A 23,087-nucleotide genomic window follows, 5' to 3' on the forward strand; every position below is an offset into this window, starting at 1 on the left:
GAAATAGACAATCGTCTTTTCCGAAGAGATTTTCTGTTAAGGACTGAGTTTGTGAATGGCTATCACTGTTCTAAGAAAAAAAAAAAATTAGTCTCAAGCAGGTCATATCACTTTTCTACGCCCAGAGATTAACTTCTGCTACTTTAATAATTATTGTTTTAAAATCCATTTCTTTAAAGTATTTTGTATTTTCAGCACTTGAACACTACAAGGCCTCAATTTCAAGAATAAAACATTCTTTCTAATAAAGTTAAAATCCCAAATCTGAATGGTATTATATAAACCACAGTGGCAGAAGTTCAGTACATTTTGCTACAGAAATGACTTATTACCATTACTTTGTAATAACATCCATACAAACAAGCTGTAGTTACAATGCTTTTAGGTCCACGTAATCTATCTTACACACACACACACACACACACACACACACACACACACACACACACACACACACACACACACTTGCCTTCCCCAGTTTTCCAGAAGCCAGCTTGGTTTTATCATGCCACTTCTGAAGTGTACGGTTCCTGTAGGCTGTAAAGTCAGCAAAGCGCTTTGCCATGAAGCTGGGGTACTCATCCACCTCCAGCTTCCTCTTTGGCAGGACCCTTCTCTGCTGCTGCTTCTCTTCTACTGGCTCATCATCCTCACTAGAAATCTCTTCACTAGAAAACCAATAAGAACACTAAGTCTGGTGTAAATAAACATTACTTAAATAAATTAGGTTCACACGAAGTAGAGAATGTTTACACCTTACTTGTTCTGTCTACATTTAAAATATCACCAAAGATAAGATGGCTTCTTTTTTGTTTGAAAAGAATGTGCACGAGATCAATCAAAACTCATGTAACTTTTCAAATAAATGTAAAAATAACTGGTTTCAAAACATTTTTTAAAAGGTAAGCAAGCCATAAAAATAAATGAAGTTGTAAAAGCATTATTAGAAATGCGTATGAACCAGGCCTGTCCTATTACATGAGGGTCTTTAAAAATTAAACATATAATCATATTTCTATGACCTTAATCCTCAAATCAATAAGGGAAACGTCTCTCTGTAACCAGCTGTTCAGGAAAGATGAATAATATTAGTTGAACCAAACAGAAGAAAAGTGGAATGTGAAGAAAACTTAAAGGAGTAGGCATAAGAATCAGCACCAAGCTGTGATGCTGTATATGTAACTGCCATGAGAACGTAATACAACTTCCAACTATATAGCCAATCACACTCAATAGATTACTGACCCCAATACATCAATAAATGTGAGCTTCCTTCTTGTCCTTCCAATTAGTTCAGTCAGTCCAAAAAAATGAAACAGGACAAGCCCAAGGGAAAAAAGCAAGCAGGTACCACATACAGCAGGTGTGAAGGTGGGGGGACCTTCATCAAATAATTTCAGAAAAGAAAAAGAGCGATTTTGCTGTTGTTTTCTGAAATTTTTCCATCTTTCAAAATAACACCTTCTTCCCTCCTTGAAAAGGAGATGGTTGTGACCAGTGATTCCACAGTATGGACACAAAGTGTTTCATAAACATTAATTTCATAACAATGTGCTTTTATCTGCTAATTCCAATAGATCTAAAGAGAAGCCAAGTCTTTTGCCTAAGCCCACAAAGTGAACTAAGTTCAACTAAATATAAAAATCCAAAATCTAACTCCAAATTTATGTGCCATCCTGACTACGAGTTAAATATAAGGGGCTCTTTCTATTTTACTAACATTAAGCCTGGAATCTACCTGAAAAGAACTTTGGTTTTCTCTTTCATAAACATTAAGAAACTATCCAAAATGAAAAGAAATAAACAACTCCACAGTTCCATTCTCTCCTTACCTTCCTGCTTTGGGCTTTGTCCCATCTACTAGATATCTAGTGTCTGGATACTGGAAAAGCAACTCTTCCTGAAGATCTACCAATGACCTCAACAATGCTTTAAGTGCCTTGTGACCTGGGAAATAAAGCACAGAGAAAGGACAATTAGTTATCTACAATTCTCTAAAGCAGGCGATGCCTATAACTCATGCTTCCTGAGCAGTTCTGGTTGGTGCGGATAAAAGCGAGACGTGCAGGGTACCCGGGGACTGAAAAACTCTCTGAAATATAGAATTCCCCAATGGAAATAATAACAGTGCCTACCTCATCGGATTGTTGTGAGGAACAAGTAAGGTCATATGTGTAAGATGCTTAGAAAGGTGCGAACAATAGGAGTTCAATAAATTGTCAGTTCTTAAATGTATTAAGTGTGTCAAACTCCTTTATAACAATTAACTTGTTCTGCTGGTGTTAAGTTTTTGGGGTACCGTCCTACAGGTTACCCACTGACCTCTTGGATTATCCCTGTATCAATCAGCTGCTTAAGCAACTCCTCTTCTCCAAAAGAGCACGACTGAGTCCTGGGATCCTTGCCACCACACCTGCCCCTCTCCCAGCAGATCTCATCTGCCTCTGGTTTGAGCTGCCACACCGTTCACCCAATCCCTCAGCACATATTCTTATGGAAAGTTCCCGTTTACATATGAAAACCCACGTTAACGGCTTTTTATTTGCAGTCCAGAATTGTATATTAAAAATGTGTACATCTTGGGAATGGTCACATGTGAAAACAAAAATTAAAAAAAATTGCACACCAAGAACATGCATGGATATAACATATCCATTCAGGATTAAGTATACAGTCTATGGCTAAAAACTTTCAGAATAAAAACTGGTTCTTCTGAGAACTCAACTCTTACCTTCTCTATCAGAATAATTCTATTAAAGAGGCTAACTAGACACTGATAATCACCATGTATGTGTTGAAAGCACTCCGAACACCTTCCTAACACCAAACTTTCACATCTCCAGCAACTGCCAGAAAATCTTCACATGGATGCCCCATCACTAAACTAATTCAAACATACCATGTCAGAAACAGAACTTTTTCTTCCTTTGTAATACTTCTCTTGTCTGAATTTCTCTGCTCTGTTTAATGTGTTTTCACAGGAGATCGCTGACATTTGGTGCTCTTATTCTATACATCTAATTGGTTGCTAAATCCTGTATTTTCCATTGTAATATCACTAATAATTTTTCATTTATATCTGGCCATACTTCTACCACTCCTTCCCTCTTTCCCTTACATAACTGTAATCTTCTCATAAGCATTCCTATTTCCATTCAGCTACCTCACATTTGTTTCGTTTTTATTTTACCTTCCACACAAACTTCAGCCCATACAAATTTAGGTTAAAATGATTTTTATAGGTCTTATCTGTCTTTTCTCCTTCTGCCTCTACCTGCCCAGCATGAGCAGCCTTCTCACTATTTCATGTCCCAATCTGTTTCATCAATGGGATACCAACCCGTGAGTTAGACAAGTTCTCCATATATTTTATACTACGGTGTTCTATTTCAACACATACAAGATGAAGAACTAACCTACCTGAGAAGGCCTTCTCAAACTGGTCAGAAGGAACTCAAAGACCCAACAACTACTCTGTATTCTTTCAAATAATCTCTATATAAAACTATATGAATACAACTTCCTTATTTAAAATAAGATCCTTGATCACATCTTTTCTAAATTCTATACTCTTGTCCTTTTATAATCAATGCATATCATGCCACTGGGAGGATTTGTAATATATAAATATTACCTGAAAAAATCCAAAATACCTTGTGTTCCAAACCAAGGTTCTCAATCTGTTGCTCTCAATCTTAAGAAAAAGAAGAAAACCCAAAACTTTTCACCAAGTATAGAGATAAAAGTTTATTCTCATAAGAAAAAAGTCAATACAGAATTATTCTTCTGTCAGCTTTTGGGAAATGGATTAAGTTAAGATGAAAAGCAAAAGAAAAGAATAAAGACAATTTTAAAGGCAAGAATTATTCAGTCTAAATGTGCTAAGTATATAAGTAGAATAATGCAAAATTATGTGAACACATGGAAAACTTTTAAAGAAATGAGGAAAGCAAAGAATACAGATAACTGCAGATACTGTTACCACAAATGACCATCTATTAAAAGAGCTGAGAATTGTAAACAGATATCCCATAGGTTATGAAAGTATATGTTGTAGTAAGAAAATAGGAAAGACACTAATACCTGGAAGGGAGCCCATGAAAATACAGAAATCTCATCTCATTCAAATGCTATGTTAAGTATTAACCAGCTTTTACCTTCTTTTCTAGAAATGGCTGTATCTTAAGAGACAGATCCTACGTTTTCCAAAGTGAAACAACAAATCAATTTCACATTTCCAAAGTGGCTTTAAAAATTTTCCCAGACTGAACCTTGAAAGTATTAGGCTAAGTGAAATAAGCCAGTTAGAGAAGGAAAAATATTCTATAATTCCACCTATATATGAAGTAGTTAAAATAGTCAAATTCATAGACAAAGAAAGTAGAACAGTGGTTAGTTCCCAGAGGCTGGGAAGAAGGGGAATGGGAAATTACTGTTTAATGGGTACAGAGTTTCAGTTTGGGATGATGAAAAAGTTCTGGAGGTAGATGGTGGTAATGGTTACATAACAGTGTAATTAAATGTCCTTAATGACAATGAACTATATACACTTAAAATGGTTAAAATGGTAAGCTTTATATCATGTATATTTTACCATAACTTTAAAGTAATATTTTTTAAAAATCCCAAGACCAGAGTATAACAAAAAAAATCCTGCTATCCCAGTCATCTCTGTATAGAAAAACATCATCTATAATCCTTCAAACTCACCTTGTTAAAGAAGAACAGGAAAAAAAAAAATGGAATATTATTCAGACTTAAAAAGGAAATTCTGATACATGCTACAACATGGATGGGACTTGAGGATATTATGCTGAGTAAAATAAGCTAATTAGAAAAAGACAAATACTGTATGATTCCCCTTATATGAAGTCCAAATCACAGAGTAGAAAGCAGAATGGTGGTTACCAGGAATTAGAGACAGAGGAAAATGGGGAGATACTGCTTAATGGATATAGAGTTTCAGTTTTGTAACTGAAAAAGTTATGCAGATTGGTTGCACAACAATGTGAATATACTTAACACTACTAAACTGTACACTTAAAAATGTTTAAGATGGTAAATTTTGCTACATATTTTTTACCACAATAAAAAATTAAAATAAATAAGAAGAACAAAGTACCTGTTCCTTACTTCCTCTAGGTACCACGTGTCCATGATCTAAAATATAAAATCAAGAACCACACAAGGAATAAGCTGCAAAGCAGTCTATAATGTTTATAGCTGCTTGCCCTCAACAAGCAAGTCATAATTTGACTCTAACATGTAACATAACCGAGAATTGTGAAAACATCCAACGAAAGACTACAACTTTAAAGGGCCACTTTCAAGTAGCTACACAAGCCCTTTTATTTTGTTCAAGTCAGTTTTTAAAAAATCCATTGCAGATATATTAGACAGCATATCAATCCAACGAGAAAGCGGAGAGCCAATATCAGTAAATCAAAGTGTGCCTTTCTGTTAATACTCTCTCATATGTTCTCATTTTATACACCCCTTCACCCAGTCAGAAAGTAGCCCTGAAGTATTTAGGCTCCATTCAGGGATAGCACTACCATGCATCAAAGTGTCAAGAGACCTACCAGAGATGAAATCTGCAATTCTGGGCTTCTAACCACCAAAAGCAAATGTCACCAGTGTCCCCAACACACGGACAACTTCCTATAAAGAGATTTAGAAGACAGAACCTAATTTCTCATTTCTTTGTAATGTCAGGGCCACATTTCCTTCTAGATGGTATGTAAAAACCTAAGAGATAACGGAGCAATCCTTTGCTGAAGGTAGCAGTCCTCCTCAAAGCCAGAGCTGACAAGAATGAGCCTCTCTCCTGGAGGCTCAAATTCAACAGAGAATTCTTCCCAGCCAAAACAAGCAAACAAACAAACCATAAACCCTCTTTATTATTCATACAGGATGGAATTCTATTTGTTAGCCCTATGAATAATAAATAGAAGGAATCAACAGTTTCTAATTCACCTCTAATTTTTCTCCCAATTATCGTTTAGAGTTAAAAGTTAACAAATGCAGCAAAGATGCATATACTTTCTTCTCTCTCCCTCTTCACACATGGCCACAAAACAAATGAAGACTATCAAGGATATATATGTTTATTTTGCCCTACATGGTCCATTTCCAGAGGCCTTTCCCTTAAGAAGAGATTAAGAAAGGACATATGCCTCACCATATTACCGAGATTCAACCTAAGCATCTGGTCACCAGCTTTAGGAATAATTCTGAGCAGAGAATAAATGGAAAGAGTACTTTACTGAGTGTTAGAAGCCCTGTATTTTAACTGACACTACCACTAACTAGTCATTTACGCTGAGTAGACCAATTTAATCTGAGTCTCAATTTTCTCATTTATAAAATGTACATAATCCTTTGCCTGTTCATCTCACAGAAATAAAGTAAAAATAACTGTGTTACTACATATTAAGGCATTTTAGAAATTAAAAATGTAAAAATACAAGGCATTCTACTATCAAAAAATCATCCTCTTTTATCAGCCTAAGCAACACAGTGAGACCCAGTCTCTACAAAACATAGAAAAATTAGCTGGGCATGGTGGCACATGTCTTATAGTCTCAGCTACTCGGGAGGCTGAGGCAAGGAGATGGCTTAAGCCGAGGAGTTTGAGCTTGCAGCAAGCTATGATAACACCACTGAACACTACCCAGGCCATAGAGTAAGACCCTTTATCAAAAAAAAAAAAAAAAAAATCTCTTTCACATGATGAAAATCTTTTAAACTCTGCTTATACCAATCTCCAGTGCTAGGATTGGACCGTATTCACAGACTCCTATACTGGTTATTCATTTACATGCTACCCATACGCAAGCACTGTATATGTAAAATGTCACCAATCTAAAAACCATTTTCACTTAACAGCTTTATTTTTTTCCCTGATTCATCTAGGCTGTCCGACATAAAATTGTAGGCAGAGAATAAGTTTAGACACAGGCTCACAGTTTATTAATTAGATTATAAACCAACAAGTAAAATTTCTGGCAATGGGATGGAGAGGGACCAGGAAGAGTTAATGTATAAAGTAAACCAAAGCTTACCTTATCAGTTTTTAAATATCTATACAGTCATTTTAAAAAATATATGCAAACATATAATTATTTATGTACAGGTACAAATAAACTCCCACATTCCTATTACCCTAGATAAATACATTGAACTGGAATTTACAGATTACAACAGCATTTTTTTTTTCTCCTTCAAAAGTAACTCTAGAACTAGAGCTAAACTATAGGTCAAAATGACACACAATATATTGGTCTGAGAACAATACTTTTCATTCAAATCCACACAAGCCTGCCACTTGCACTAGTCATCCCCGGCAATTAATCCCCCAAGAAAGACGTTTGATTAAATCTTTTCAAGCAAATCCTTTGCTTTGCTTTTGTTAGTTCACTTCTTGTCAACATCTATTAAAATATGCCTTTAATTCTCCCACAATCTTAAAAAACACCGATTCCACTGTCTTCAACTTTAATCAACTGTATGGCCGGCATTTTTCATTTCATAATAATGTGCTGCTTGGAATTCAAGAGGCAGGCTCAGCATCAATCATCTGGTAAGAATTTTTCCACTGCAATAAATATGCAAATGAGGAGAGCCAGTCAGTCGTATTTCAGGCCCGACTTGCTAGTGTTTTAAAAAAGACACAAATTTATTAATTGCCGGTGGCCAGAGGAATCCTATTACTTTGGGCATTGATTACAAAGCTGTGTGAGTGATTATTGTGCAACTCGCGGGCTACCCAGGCATGAGGAAAAATTATTAAAGCAAGGCAGAGATTATCAACTCAGAATAACAATAAGCCTTAACATTTAGGCCCTAACTTCTTCAACAAAGAATTACGTGAAGGCTCCACTGTATCATAATTCCGAATTCTGTCACTATTGCTGTTTGGGCTTGTTCTATATTCCCCAAGCAGAATGGCGTTACCAGTAAGGGAGAGGACTGCAGGTTACAGATTCCTCAACATCAAGCATTTGGATAATTTGCTATCCAATATACATCCAACTAGAATTTTTACATATCCATGTGTATATACACACATACAGGTATGTGCATATACATATATATTCACAGATTTAGATAAATGTGTGTACTATTATGAGGACCATGTTTTAACTGGAATAGTATAAGGAGTCTGTCCTAGTGTGTTAATTAGTTTTGTGGACTAAAAGCAGAATCTTTTTTAATGGTACCAAATAATCGCAAGGATAACTTTTCAAAGCAGAGCATGGTGACTTATGTTCTAAAATCATGAAGACTAAGCCAAAAGGAGACTTGGGTTTTCATACCTCAGAGGGCACCAGAGTAGAAGGCATGCAATCTATGGAGGAGTCTATGGAGGAAACAGCTTGATAGGCTAATTCTGAATGCAAAGTGTTTTTGTGAGAAACATTCAACCCAAGATACATTAAATCAAATAAGAGGACTCAGTGGACAAAACTTATTTTTTCCTCTTAAAAGAATGATGTGGGGAATTGGAGGAGTGAGTGGAGGCTGAAATAAGGGAAAAATGAAGAGACATAGGATAAAATATATGTTGAGTGGGCCTCCTCACAGAAAGAAACAAAAAGAAAAAAACCCTTAACATTTTACATTACTGCCACACTAAGTAACATGATAGATAGTGTGCATTTGAGTTCTGTGGAGGGACATCCCACTCAAGCTGTAATTTCTGACCAGGCATGAATTTATAAGGAAGGGAAAAGAACTGCAGAATTTCTTAGGTTTCCCTGAATACTCTCTCAAATACCTTGATGAAGTGTGTCAATAAATCCTTAAAAAGCCCTATAGGACACAGCAATCTAACTGATCAATGTACTTCCTGAAATCCACTACAGTTACCTTCCACTTCACAGTTCCCAGACAACCTCCATTGCTACTGAGCACTTTTCCTAATAAGGAAAATTTATTTTCTCCCTTTAGATTGCAACTTTTTTGTGTTTGTTTTGTTGGTTTTTTTTTTTTTTTTTTTTTTTGAGACAAGGTCTTTTTGCTCTGTCATTCAGGTTACACTGCAATTGTGTCATCATAGCTCACTGCAACCTCAAACTCCTGGGCTCAAGTGATCCTCCTGTTGCAGCCTCCCAAGTAGTTGGGACTATAGGCTCGTGCCACCATGCTCAGCTAATTTTTGGTTTTTGTAGAGACGGGGTCTCACTATGTGGCTCATGCTTATCTCAAACTCCTGGTCTCAAGCAATCAGCCTCCCAAAATGCTGGGATTACAGGCATGAGCCACCACACCCGGCCCCATTTTCCCCCTTTAAACAGAAAGAGTAAATGCTCAGAATATGAGGTACTTAAAATCCAAGTTTAATTTACAAGTACTGTAATTGTTTAAACTGTCTAACAGTAGTTACCCAGGGAGCTTGGGGATACTTTCTTTTTATTTGATATATTTTTGAACTGTTTGAATATTTTATAAACATATATTACTTTTATAATTTAAAATTTTATTAAAATTTAAAATAAACTCTGAAGAAAGGAAATTTATTAAAATAAAATTAGAACTACAATCCAAGTAACCCTCTGCTTCTTTTCAAATAAAGCCTGACTCTTTCATATTATAAAGTCTTTAAAGAAACAGCCCCTGAGGTGGTGAAACTGCCCCTAACCAAATGCCCAAGTTCTCTGTATAGTATGGGTCTGGAAATAGCTCTGAGGAAAATGGGGATTCACAAAGTATCTTTCTGAAATGGGGATTCCATGCAAAATTAATCATTCCTCTCTAAGGATCATTCATATCATTGTTAAAACACTTGCCATTTTGTACTGTGAGTCTGATTTTACTACATTTAAGCTGCTTCAGGGCAGGGACCTACTCCATCCTGTCACACCAGTATCTAACACATCACACCTGGACCATAAAAGTTATTCTATAAATGTTTTCTTCATTTCAGAGATGATGCCTAAATCACATGGTAGAACATGTGATTACTCTATCATTTCCAAAACTAAACGCTGACAAGTAAACAAAATGTGGACTACATATTTCCTAACTTCAATATCAATTATATGTCCTCAACAAACTGACCTTTTATTAACACAAGCAAAATAGTCGAACTTTAACATTTTCTTTATTATAAAATACCTTACCAAGATACATGAGCTACTGCTAAGTGTCTCAAAACCATTTTACCAGACTTAGGAATTTCTTATTTAATTTTTTTAGAAACAGGTTCTCACTCTGTCACCCAGGCTGGAGTGCAGCAGTGGCATCATCATAGCTCACTGCAACATCAAACTCCTGGGCTCAAGCAATTCTCTTGCCTCAGCCTCCCGAGTAGCTGGCACCACCACATCTGGCTAATTTTTCTATTTTTTTGGAGAGACAAGGGTCTCACTCTTGCTCAGGCTGGTCTTGAACTCCTGACCTCAAATGATCCTTCCACCTCAGCCTCCCAAAGTGTTGGGATTACAGGCGTGAGCCACTGCACCTGATAAAAGTTAGTTGTTTTCATGTCTTTAAATTCCTGGGATGGGCATGGTGGCTCACACGTGTAATCTCCAGGACTTGGGAGGCTGATGACACCACTGCTCTCCAGCATGGGCAACAGAGTGAGACCCAGTCTCAAAGCCAAAGCAAAAAAACAAACAAAAACCCCAACTAACTTTTGTTAGGCATGGTACAATTCATCCTCAGGAAGAATTAGTAATTATCACCATTTAAATGGATAATCTGAGGCTCAGAAAATAAAAGACTGTTTTAATAAAATAAAAGATTCTTTTAATATTAGTAAGACTAAGAGTTGTTTATTTTCAAACTCAAAATGAAACACGTTGAGAGGTTGTTTATGGAACAACACTTAAGTGATGCTCTGAAAATAGTTTGCCTATAACCACACCTTTCGATGAGCTCCCTGAGAGAAGGGACTGTAAACTATTCACCTGGGTATGTTTGGTGTTGACAAATGGTAGACTCTGTATTGTTGAATAAGTAACTGAATAAAAATAACATCTTAATATCTTTCTTGGTATGTACGTTTTACATGTGCATTTCAAGTCTTCAAAGAACTAACTATATGTATAGTACTAGTGATTATTCACACAACCCTTTCAGGGAGAGGAAAACAAATACTGTGGCCAAAGAGCTATACCCTGAAAAGACTGCACCATCGGTATTAAAATTAATAGTTACCAGTAAAGACCTACTAAGTACCAGGCAGTAGCTTAAGCACTTTTATAATTATTAACTCATTTAAATTCTCACAACAATCCTTTGAAGTAGATACTACTATTATAACACCATTTTACAGATAAGACAATGAAACTACTACCAGCTTAAAAAACAGTTGCACAGTTTCATTTTCTAGACAAATGTATCCTTGAGTGTTATGTATCATAACTATGTGGAAAACAGAGTGTAATGAAATATTCAATTACTAAAAAATGACAAAACTTCCCTCCCCATACTATCACACGATAAAAAACACTAGCAAGACTCTGTTAAAATGTCATGTCCAAATCTGGTTTCCACATTTGAAAAAACAAAGTGGAGAAACTAAAGGAAGCCCAAATAATATGGATGGAAAGCAGGTCCAGTAAAACAAGATATAGCAATACTTGCTTAATCTCAAAAAAAGAATGCTAAGAACTGCATTAACAGTCTCCAAAATTCAAATGGCCAAATATGTCAGAAAAGACACTTAGCCTCACAAATAAAAAAATTTTTTTAAGATTAAAAACTTAAAACAATATATTTTTCTGATAATGCTTGATGCTAGCAAGGATGTGAGGAAGGAAAGGGGCACTCTCCATACACAACTGGAGAGAGTTCAACAACCCAGTAAAAAACAGAAAGCAATCCAGTAAAATATCAAAGTTTTACACATGCATATCTCCTAACCCTACTATTCCACTTCTAGAAATTAATCCTAAGGAAATAAATCTCAAAGCAAAGAGGTTAAATACAAAAATATTATTTTCAGAGTTGTTTATAGAGGGTAAAAAACTGCAAACATACTAAGTGCCCATTTAGAGGGGAATGCTTAAATTAATTTTAGTTTAATCAGATAATTTAATGCAGCTGTTGAGAAGGAGCAGTGTAAAATGGAACTTGGGGCCAGCCACGGCGGCTCATGCCTATAATTCTAGCACTGTGGGAGACCAACATGGGAAGACTGCTTGAGGCCAGGAGTTCAAGACTAACCTGAGCAAAAGCAAGAGCCCATTTGTACAAAAAATAGAAAAATTAGCCAGGCGTGGTGCCATGTGCCTGTAGTCCCAGCTATTTGGGAGGCTGAGGTGGGAGGATCACTTGAACCCAGGAGTGTGAGGTTGCAGTGACCTATGATGACGCCACCAAACAGGCAGCGTGAGACCCTGTCTCAAAAAAAAACAAAAAAAGAAACTTGGTTTGAACAAACTAAACCATAAAAAACTTTTCAGGATAAATGAAGCAATCTGAATATGAAGTGGAAATACTAGATAATCATGAGGAACATTAATTTGGTTAGGTGAGATGATAATGTCATATAAGAAAACATCCTCATTTTTTAGAGCCACATACAGAAATATTTATAGGCAAAAATGGCATGATTCTAATTTACTTTAAAATACTTTTTTAAAAAAGAAAACATATAGCAAATTTTTTTAAAGAAAAGGTAGATTTATAGGCATTGACATGAGAATGTCAATGACATAAAGCATGATCTCATTTATGTTTTGAAAAAAGTTATATTTGCATAAAGTATCTGGAAGGATATATAACAAGTTGTTAAAAATGGTTATCTCTAGAGGACACTCTAAAAAGTAGGGGAAAAGGTACTTTCACAATCTATGTTACATATTTCGGTATTATTTAGGGAGGGAGGAGTGGACCCAGTACTGTTTGAAAAAAATAACACTTCACAACAAACAAATTTTACTTTTATAATTTTTTTAAAAAGGCAATTAGGATTAAATAAAGATCTTTAATAATACAAAGAGGTCTCCTGAGGTAGATGTAATTCTCCCTGTCAACAGAAAACCAAACAAGAAGAAACAGATTAAAAAAAAAATAAGAGAATTAGTGTGACCATAAGGTTGTTTGACAAGGAGATCATCCATCCCTGGAACTAGTTTAAAATTTTCCCTGTTTGGTTCACAAAAGAAATAGCAAGGACCAATAAATGTAAGACAGAAAAAATGTTTACCCTCATTAAATACTGAGAAATGTAAATTAAAAGAAACAATTATAATACCCAGTGCTGACAAGGATAAGAGAAACTGACATTCATACAAAAAAGGTGAGAATGTAAACTGATAGAACTTTTCTGGAGGACAATTTGGTCATATAGATCAAAAATCTTAAAATTTTGCACATTCTTAGAAAATATACTAATTCCACATCTAGAAATCTACTTCATGCAACAAAGGAATCATGCATATAAGATTTAGTTATAATGATGTTTATTGCATTATTTATAAAAATGAAAATCTGGAAACAATTCGAATGCCCAACAATAAAGAACTGGTTAAACTACCCACATGAAGGCTATGCTGTCATTAAAAGTAATGCTATAGAACAATATTTAATGACATGGAAAAATATTCATGATCTCTCTTAAGTAGAAGAAAATCAGATTGCAAAACAGAATATCGTCCCATCTTTGTTCCAACTACATACCCACCAAGAAAAAAAAAAAAAAAAAACAGAAAACATATGTGATACGTATCCATATACCAAAATATTACAAATACTTAACTCTTAACTGCTAGGATTAGGGAAAACTATTTCCTTAATTTTGCTTTGCTGTTTTCTCAATTTTATACAATAAATATGTATTACATTTATAAGAAAAAACACCACCTATTTATCTATTCTTTATCACCTAAAAAAGTCAGACCTGACTATAAGAGAGGGACTAGATAGATGAGCTCATCTCCTGAAGGCCTTCTAGCTCTTCTAAAACAGCATCTTTAGAAAAACTGAAGAAAAATACCTACTACTAGCGTTCTAAGCCTTCTATGCGTCAACAAATTCACCTCCGTATTTCTCCTGCCTTCATTCCTTTAGCTTTGGCATTTATTCCATATCTGTATTCCCTCATACTTTCTTTGAAAAGGAGAGAATAAAAGTTAAAAAGCATATGCATAGTGAGTGGGCAGTGTGGCCAAGAACAAAGGTTGTGAGGCTAGGCAGACCTCAGTTTCTGTGTGGCCTTTTGCCTCTAACCAACTGTGTGACCTTAAACCACTTACTAATCTCTCTAAGCCTTGATTTCCTCATCTGTACAACAGTTACTAGCACCTATTTCATAGGCTGCTGTAAGAACTAAAGGAGACATTTGTACAGCCAGTTCAGTGCATGAGAATTGAGTACACTGGCATCTAGCATCATACTGCACAATAAAAATACCAAGATGGAAGTAAATTGATAATTGCTGTTCTCAAAATGTCATATTTGATTCATTTTTACTCATGTTCTTATATCTCATGAGTCTCACTTGAGGACACCAGAAATGCTTTCTAATAACTTGAGTTAGAATGTTTGTCTCTGCCCTCCCCCTCACCGGTGTTGACATTTGTGTAGCATGCATTATGTACTACCTTTAGGATATGAGAATCTTTAAGACTGAACAGCTTCTGTACCTACAAAAATCTTTCTCATATGAAACAGTATTAAGAGCCATTATGAATAACTCTTCTCAAAACAGTAGCATTTTGGATTTTTCCAGAGGCAAATTTACTCACCATCCCAAGAAAATTAGGAACTGGTAGATCTGAGACTAAACCCCAAGCAAAACAATCAATGTTATATAAAAGGCATTAAAAATTACGAAAAGAACTCAAGCTAAAGTCAAGTGTGTTCAAGTATGACAAACTTTCAAAGCAGGTCATATGTGCAAACTTATTTGAGGACAGGTTATAAATATAATAATAATCAAGAGATAATTATGGCTTAAAGACATCATTACATATAGACATTCTCTAAGATAATTCATAAGTAACATTATAGCCTATGGTTTGGTTTTTCTCATTCCCCCACCTCCAATCACACCTCCTTGTCAAACTGCTATTAAAATTTAACAGAAGAATACAGTGGAAGAAAATATATACATATTAAAATGCCTGGAAGAATATAGCCCAAATTGTTATGTTTTCTCTGAGAAGTAGATGTGGGGATTTGGAAAAGTAGGAAAACTTTTACTTTTTCCTTTATACACATCTATACTGTTTACATTTTCTTACAGTGAAGACATAATACCATACATATACATTTTAACATGATAGAAGAGCATAAGGACAAATTAAACTAAGTCCCATAAAATTCTTAGCAAGTTTCACAAATACAGGTGAAAAAATATCTCTACTCTTTTGGAAAATGCTTTGTAGCTTCTTGTAGTATTTTTAGAGAAAGGCTAGCTAGTATTAGAAAATATATTATGAGTAGGTAAGCATTAGTTAAAACTAGAAAGGAGGAACTTACAGAACCAGTGATCTGATCTTATGTTTCCAACTGCTTTTTAAGCCTTCTTGTACATCAAGATGAAGATCACAAATGACTTAGACCAAGGCTTCCAAAAGAAACAATAACAGAACCTAAATACTCTTAAAAAGTGATTTCATGAAAAAGCAACTAAACAGGGATATTATGAAACAGCTTACTTGACATAAGCATAGGGCTGTGCTTTTCTCCACTTCTGTGATTATTTGGGTTATAAAAGACCAATTCATTTATCAGTACATCTACTTGTATCAGGGGGAAAATTAGCAAATTCCGAGTACACAGAATTACAACTTAACATTATTATACCTTTTACATTTAAAACTAAGTGGCGGAACCACCAAAAGCATACACAGAAATTCTAGATGTCTTCCAGGAAATATTTTCCTTTAAACAAAGGATTTACTTTCTACTTCCTTCACCATGGCCCCCTCATTTGGATCATTTGTTCCCATTTGGGTACAATGTCTCCCTAAGGAGTTTCAGTGAGTTATGAAATAGTTGTTATTCACAAGCAAAAAGTAAAAAAAAAAAAAAAGGAAGAAGAAAGAAAGAAAAAGAAAAAGCAGGATTAACTGCAATTGCCTCTACAACTGAGAAACTTGCATCTTGCACTTTTACCATGTAAATAATGCACAGATCCTGCGGGAACATGCCAAACACCAGGATTCTTAATTAATGGAGCTCTTTAATGTGCAAATCAGGAACAAATTGCAAGTTCTGACTTGCATTGATTATGAAAACATTAATTGAATGAGCAAGACCCTAAAAAAGACAGAATCCCAAGTCTTCCAAGAGACCAAAAGAATACAAAGCTCTGGAAACCAGACAAGTCTGACCAATGTCTAAAATGTAAAGCTAAAACTGAGTGCTCCCCAGTACACAAAGAATTAAAAAACAAGAAACAAAAAAACCCCAATAGTTTAATCAGAAAGTAATTACTATATATTCCACCACCATCTTACATTAAACATAAAAATGAATGTTTATTCCAGAAGGTTGCAGACACTGCTTTAAGGGGGGGAAAAAACACTTTACACATACACACACATACATATATGTATATAGGTGTAACAAAACAATGCTGTTTCTTTAAAAAAAAATTCATCCTATATAAATTATAGCCATAAACTTTTCCTGCAGTGCAGCCTAATTAATTCTTGTTCTATACACAAAGGGAAATGCTGGGTGACAAATGGGTGTGAAGCCAGAAAGCTGCCAGGTCTGCAAAACATTTTCTACTTCAATTTATAAGCAATTTTGCAGTAAATCATCAACCAGAACCTGGAATCTCAGGAATCTCTGAGTGTCCAAACCATATTATATCACTTATCAAAGAAAGAAGGAAAAAGAGTTTAAAGACATCTCATTTTTCAGTTCTAACCCACATCAAAATCTAGAAGCTCTGTGTAATCTATTATTCTCTTCTGGGTAAGGTTTTAGTACCAAAGATATATATTTCAAGCAAAAATGACACTATAGGTTGATGCAGCCCATTCCTCTATGCCTAGAAGTACTGTATCATGTATCCATTACCATAAGAAATATTCCCAGACTTACCTGGGAATAAGCACACAACTATTTCTACCCCCTCCTTCAATCTAAGCAAAACGTACACAATCAAGCCAAGCTGAAGGGTTCAACAGTGAGCCACTGTGGAAAACAGGTGGGAAATACTCCAAGGAAAGGAGGCTACTGGAGAGGAAAATGGAAACTCAGAAAACAAAGAGGAAAGCTGGGCTGCCTCTCTGTAGTCAAACCCTTCCCCCAGCCCTAACCCGTAGCAGACACTGGTCTATTCTCTGCCCCAATAGTTTTTACCTTTTCCAGAATGTCATATAAATGGAATTTTAAAGTGTATAACCTTTTGAGGATATGCCTTTCACTTAGTATAATACCTTTGACAGTCATCCGTGTATTTGCATGTATCTGTAGCTTATTCCTGTTCTTGCTGAGTAATGTGCCACAATTTGTTTATCCATTTGCCCAGTGAAGGACATTTGGGCCATTTCCAGTTTTTGGTGATTATGAATAATGTGGCTATGAACATTTATGTACAAGTCTTTGTATGAACATATGTTTTCATTTCTCTAGGGTAAATATCTGAGAGGGGAACTGCTAGATCAGGAACACATGGTAAATATGTTTAGTTTTATAAATAACTGCTAAACTGTTTTTCCAAAGTAGATGTACTATTTTGCATTCCCACTAGCAATATAGGAAAGTTCCAGTTGCTCTACATTCTTGCCAGCACTTGGTATTGTCAGGTGTGTGCTTGTTTTTAGCCATCTAATAAGTCTGTGGAAGTATCTCATTGTGGTTTACATCTCCCTAAACACTAATGATTAGGTAAAACATCTTTTCAAATGCTTATTTGCCATCATATACTTTCTTTGGTAAAGTGTCTATTCAAACCTTTTGCCCTTTTTTCTTTTTCTTTTGGGGACAAGGTCTCCCTCTGCTGCACAGGCTAGAGTGCAGTGGTATCACATAGCTCACTGCAACCTCAAACTCCTGGGCTAAAGTGATCCTCCTGCTTCAGCCTCCCAAACAGCTGGGACTGCAGGTGCATACTGCCATGCCCAGCTTATTTTTCTATCTTTAGTAGAGCCCGGTCTTGCTCTTACTCAGGCTGGTCTCAAATTCCTGATCTCAAGCAATCCTCCTACCTCAGCCTCCCAACCATTTTTTTAAATTGTCAAGCGTGGAGAGTTCTTTATCCATACTCTGTATACTAGTCCTTTGTCCAAAATGTGATTTGCAAACATTTCCTCTTGGTCTATAGCTTGTCTTTTCACTTTGTTAACATGTCTTTCACAGAGCAAAAGATTTTAATTCTGATTTAGCCCAATTATGAATCTGTTATTTTATGGATCATGTTTTTATCTTTCCTTTTTTTCCAGACAGGATCTCAACTCCATCTCCCAGGCCGGGGTGCAGTGGTGTCATAGTTCACTTTAACCTCAAATTCCTGGGCTGAAGCAATACTCCACCTTGGCCTTCCAAAGTGCTAGGATTACTTCCAAAGTGCCAGGGTGAGCCACCATGTGTGGCCGGATTGTGCTTTTCATATTGTATATGACAACTCTTTGTGGTTAACTCAAGGTCATGAGGACTTTTCTCCCATGTGTTCTTCAAAACACTTTATAGTTTTATGATTTACACTGAAATGAATGTAAATTGACTATTTTGTGTTAATTTTTATATCAAGTGTGAGACATAGGTTAAAGTTCATTTTTTTGCAAATGAACGTACAATTGTTACAGCACCATTTGTTGAGAAAACCATCCTGTCTCCATTGACTTGACTTTGCACCTTTGTAAAAAGCGAATTGACCATTATTTGTGTGAATGTATTTCTGAACTCTCTATTCTACTCCACTGATTAGAGTAACAACTTTTTTTAGTAACCTTTAAAAGGAATAAACCCACAAAGGAAATACAAAAATGAGAGAGATGATAGCAACTCAGTTTCGTAACCAAAAAAGTCAATGGATTACATAATTATTAGGATGTCTAAAAATTTAAAAAAGTGACCACATCAATGTTAATGAGAATGTGGAGCAACTACAAATCTTATACACTGCTGGTTCAGATGTAAAATGGTATAATCACTTTGGAAAACAGCTTGGCAGTTTCTTTAAAAGTTAAACATATGCTTGCCATGTGACCTAGCCACCATTCCATGCTCAGTTACACATGAGAAGTACTATTTCCATATAAAATATATATACCAAAAAAAAGAAATATATATATTATATATGCATATATATAATACACACACACACACACACACACACACACACACAAATGTCTGTGGCAACTTTATTCATAATAGCCAAAAATCAGAAAAAAAACAAATTGTGGTATATCCATACAATTAAATACTACTCCACAATAAAAGGCAATGCACTATGAAATGTACAATGTACAGAAAAAACATGGATGAATCTCAAAATAACTATGCTGAATAACAGCCAGACAAAAAAAAGAATACATTCCATTTATATAAAATTCTAGAAAATGCAAACTAACGTATAGTGACAGCAGATTAGTGATTGCTGAAGGATGGACAGAGAGGGGCAGGGAGGAAAGATTACAAAGAGGCTGAGCAAACTTCTGTAGATGAGGAATATGTTCATTATCTTGACATGGGTGTATACAGATGTCAAACTGTACACTGGACATATGGACAGTTTATTTTGTGTCAATTATACCTCAATAACCAGGTTTAAAAAGAAAAAAAGCATATGGACAAATAATAACTGACTTAGCAAACCTGAGCAAGATGACTCTGATGTTAGCAATGAAGAAGAATGAGAAGCAATCTCACTTACAGTCCAAAAACAGAACCCCAGAAGATTCAGGAATTGGCAGTGCCCAGCACCTCTAAAAGAGATGAAGGCAGAACTAAAAACAATTAAAGCATTAATGTCATCCCTTCTCCTCACTTAGGCAGAAGTTTATAGGTTTATCCTTGAAGAGAGGTAAACAGAGGGTCTCTGGACAGGGATATACCAAACATAGTGGAGGGCAAAGGTATAATATTATCATAAAAACAAGGGGACTAAGTTGAAATTTACAGATTGAATGCTGAGATCCTGAGTCTACTCACCTCCTAGAATGTTGGCTGCCAGGCAGGAGACCGCCAAGTCCTTTAGTGACTTTGATACCATAAAGAGCAAAGATCTAAAGATACACTGGGGACTCCCCAAAAATGGCCCAGATAGATCTTTTCACAATGTAAACCATAGACAAAAAGCCCTGTCCAACATACAAAGTTTCCAATCAACATCTGGGTGTCCTACTCTTAAAAATCAACAGAGCAAAGGATCATCAGATATCTGAGGAAAACATCTAACATGTTATACAGGAGTTAAAGCAAAAGGAAAAGAAAAGCAGATTGGAGGAAACAGTCTATTCAGGAGGAATACTTAAGAAAGTACATTTTATGTATATCCTGAGAAATAAAATCAAAATGATAGAAATCAAAAAAAAAATCAATATAAGGGATTGAAAATGAAGCCAAGGAAATGTCTTAGAGAGTAAAATGGAGAGAAAAAGAGAGAAAGAAAGGTGAAAAATGGAAGACAAAAAAGAAGAGAATCACAGAAATAGTATAATACCAAATGACAGGCTTTCCAGAAAGAGAGAAGAGAAAACAGAGGGAAGAAAATAAAAAACAAAATAATTTCAAGAAAATTTTCCAGGACTGAAAGATATGAGTTTCTAGATTAAAAAGGCCCTCCAACTACTCTATTTAATGGATGAAAACAGATCAACACCAAGGTCCATCATTATGAAATTTCAGAATTCTGTGGACAAAGAAAAGTCCTTGGTTTCCAAAAAGAGAGAAAGAAACAATAAGATCTGGAACCAGACGGCTTCTGATTTATCAACAGCACCTTTGGAATCTGAAAGGCGATGGAACATTCTATAGAATTCTATACATAATCGTGATGACAGAATAAAGATATTCTCAGACAATCAAAGTTTAAAAAAGCTTATCTCCCATGCACCCTTTCTCAGCAAGCTATCAGAGGATGTGCTTCACCAAAACATGGAAGTAGCCAAGAAAGATCCTGGAATAGGAGAGCCACAGAAGCAAGAAACTAAGGTAATTGCCAGGATAATGGTAAAGGGAGAGCCCAGCATGACAGCTGGACATCTGAGAAGGTGAATAGTCTAGATTAGAGCAGGTCAAAAGGCTCTGGGAAAGACTTCTTCAGGAAGATAAACTGGCACGATAAATTGATGCAACTGAAATCTGGAGGAGAGATTTAGATAGATAACTGGAGGAAAGTTTGGGCTTGAATTACTACACAGAAAAATAAAGAAACAAAAATGTAACAATTATTAACTCTAGAAAACAAAACGATGCCAGGGAAAGGAAAAATAATCATAGTATATGCATTACATGTCTCAGTGTGAAGTGTTTACATAGATATACTCTAAACACCGAACACTGATCTAACCAAATTACAATATAATTATGAAGAGACAAATTAACAACATAACTAGAAAGTATGTATAAGTATAGGGAGTCAACAGATAATGCTTAAAACTGAAAAATAAAAAAAGGAAAGATTGGAGGGATGGGATTGCTGGTTTTGAAGATGGATGAAGGCCCTGAGCCAAAGAATGTCACAGACTATAAAAGCCGGAAAAGGAAACAGATTCTCCTCCCATAGAGCCTGCAGAAGGAGCACAACCCAGCTGACACTTTGATTTTAAGACTTCTAACCTCCAAAACTGTAAGATAATAAATTTGTGCTAAGTCACCAAGCTTGTGATAATTTGTTACAGCAGCAATAGGAAACTAATAATAGGCAATGCTTTAAAATTCTGAAGGAAAGTAATTTTCAACCTAGAAATATATACCCAATCAAAGAAGAATATATCAATGAAGAATATGGGCAGAGTACTTTTAAACCTACAAGAACTCCGATCATTTACCTTCTATGCATCTTTGGCAGCAAACTGACAAACTAAACTGAGATAACAAATGACACAAGAACCCAAAAGTCTGAAATCAGTAGCTCCATCCCAGAAGAGCAATGACAAGAAGTTCCAAGCATAAAACTGTGCATTACTCCCAGAGAACTGGAAAATTCTAACTGGAAAAAGTTAATAGAGGAGATTGCATGATTTAAAATTTGGGGGAAAAAAAGACTGATATGATAAAACCAAGCTACAAGGGGAAAAAAGAAAACTAAGAAAAAAAATACAATAAATTGTCTAAATGCAAGTAACAAACTAAAAGTTTAGTTCTTTCCTTCCTCTTATGAGGACCCCTTATGATATCAAGTAACTGATGCAGGATAATAAAAAACCTACCTGAACTAGAAACTTGAACTAAACTAGGAATATTCTCCTTTGAGTGGTCCAGGAACCATGACTCTGAACACACAGGAAAGAAAACACAACTTTCCAGTTTCTTCCCTGCCCTGGTATTATACCTTATTTACATGGTAATAACATTATAAATGCAATTTGTTGGGTTTCAACTCCATTTGTTGGGTCCACATGTGGATAAAGCACTGAAATTCTGGCTGTAGTTGCAGGGCAGAATGTAAAACTGTTGTGGAAAGAAGATAGAATGACTATATCATACTTTCTCAAAATTTCTACTCTCTCCTCTCTATTCCTCATTTGAAACTTTTGACCTTTGAAACTTTTCTATTTCAATGAAAAGGACACAACCAAAAGAGAATTTTCACAGACTCCTATCTGTGTCTATTTATATACTATCTTCCCACCTGTCACCATGGTTAAGCAATCCACACTGCTTGCTATCTAAGGCCACCCTTCTTCTGCACTAGGCCCACCACCACTTACCTGCTCTATGACTGAAGTCTCCCTCTTCTGCACCATCAATTTCCCTCTCTCTGCTGGATCATTCTTATCAACATATAAACATGCTTGAAAACAAACAAAACACCCCTCTCTTGCCTCTATATCCTTCACCAACTAATGTCTTACTTCTCTGTTCTCCTTTAAAGCAACAACCCTTGAAAGAGCTGTCTGTACTCATTGTTTCAAATTCTTTTCTTCCTGTTCTCTCTTAAACCCATTCTAGTCAAGCCTGTAAGCCCACCACTTCACCAAACTACTCTCCAAGGTCAAGGATAA

General features: G+C 35.6%; 1 protein-coding gene across 1 annotated transcript in view; it reads right to left on the bottom strand.

The window, feature by feature from the left end:
• The window catches only part of AATF (apoptosis antagonizing transcription factor), a 94,627-nt gene that overhangs the window by 59,630 nt on the left and 11,910 nt on the right, over positions 1 to 23,087 (bottom strand). Inside the window, exons 5-6 of the mRNA XM_045525553.1 lie at positions 1,833 to 1,947; positions 470 to 668 (exon numbers count right to left, since the gene is read on the bottom strand). Of these exons, the coding sequence (XP_045381509.1) occupies positions 470 to 668; positions 1,833 to 1,947 (314 nt within the window). The remainder of the gene's footprint in view (positions 1 to 469; positions 669 to 1,832; positions 1,948 to 23,087) is intronic.

The sequence above is a fragment of the Lemur catta genome, chromosome 15, assembly GCF_020740605.2.
Source record: "Lemur catta isolate mLemCat1 chromosome 15, mLemCat1.pri, whole genome shotgun sequence".
Taxonomy (NCBI): domain Eukaryota; kingdom Metazoa; phylum Chordata; class Mammalia; order Primates; family Lemuridae; genus Lemur; species Lemur catta.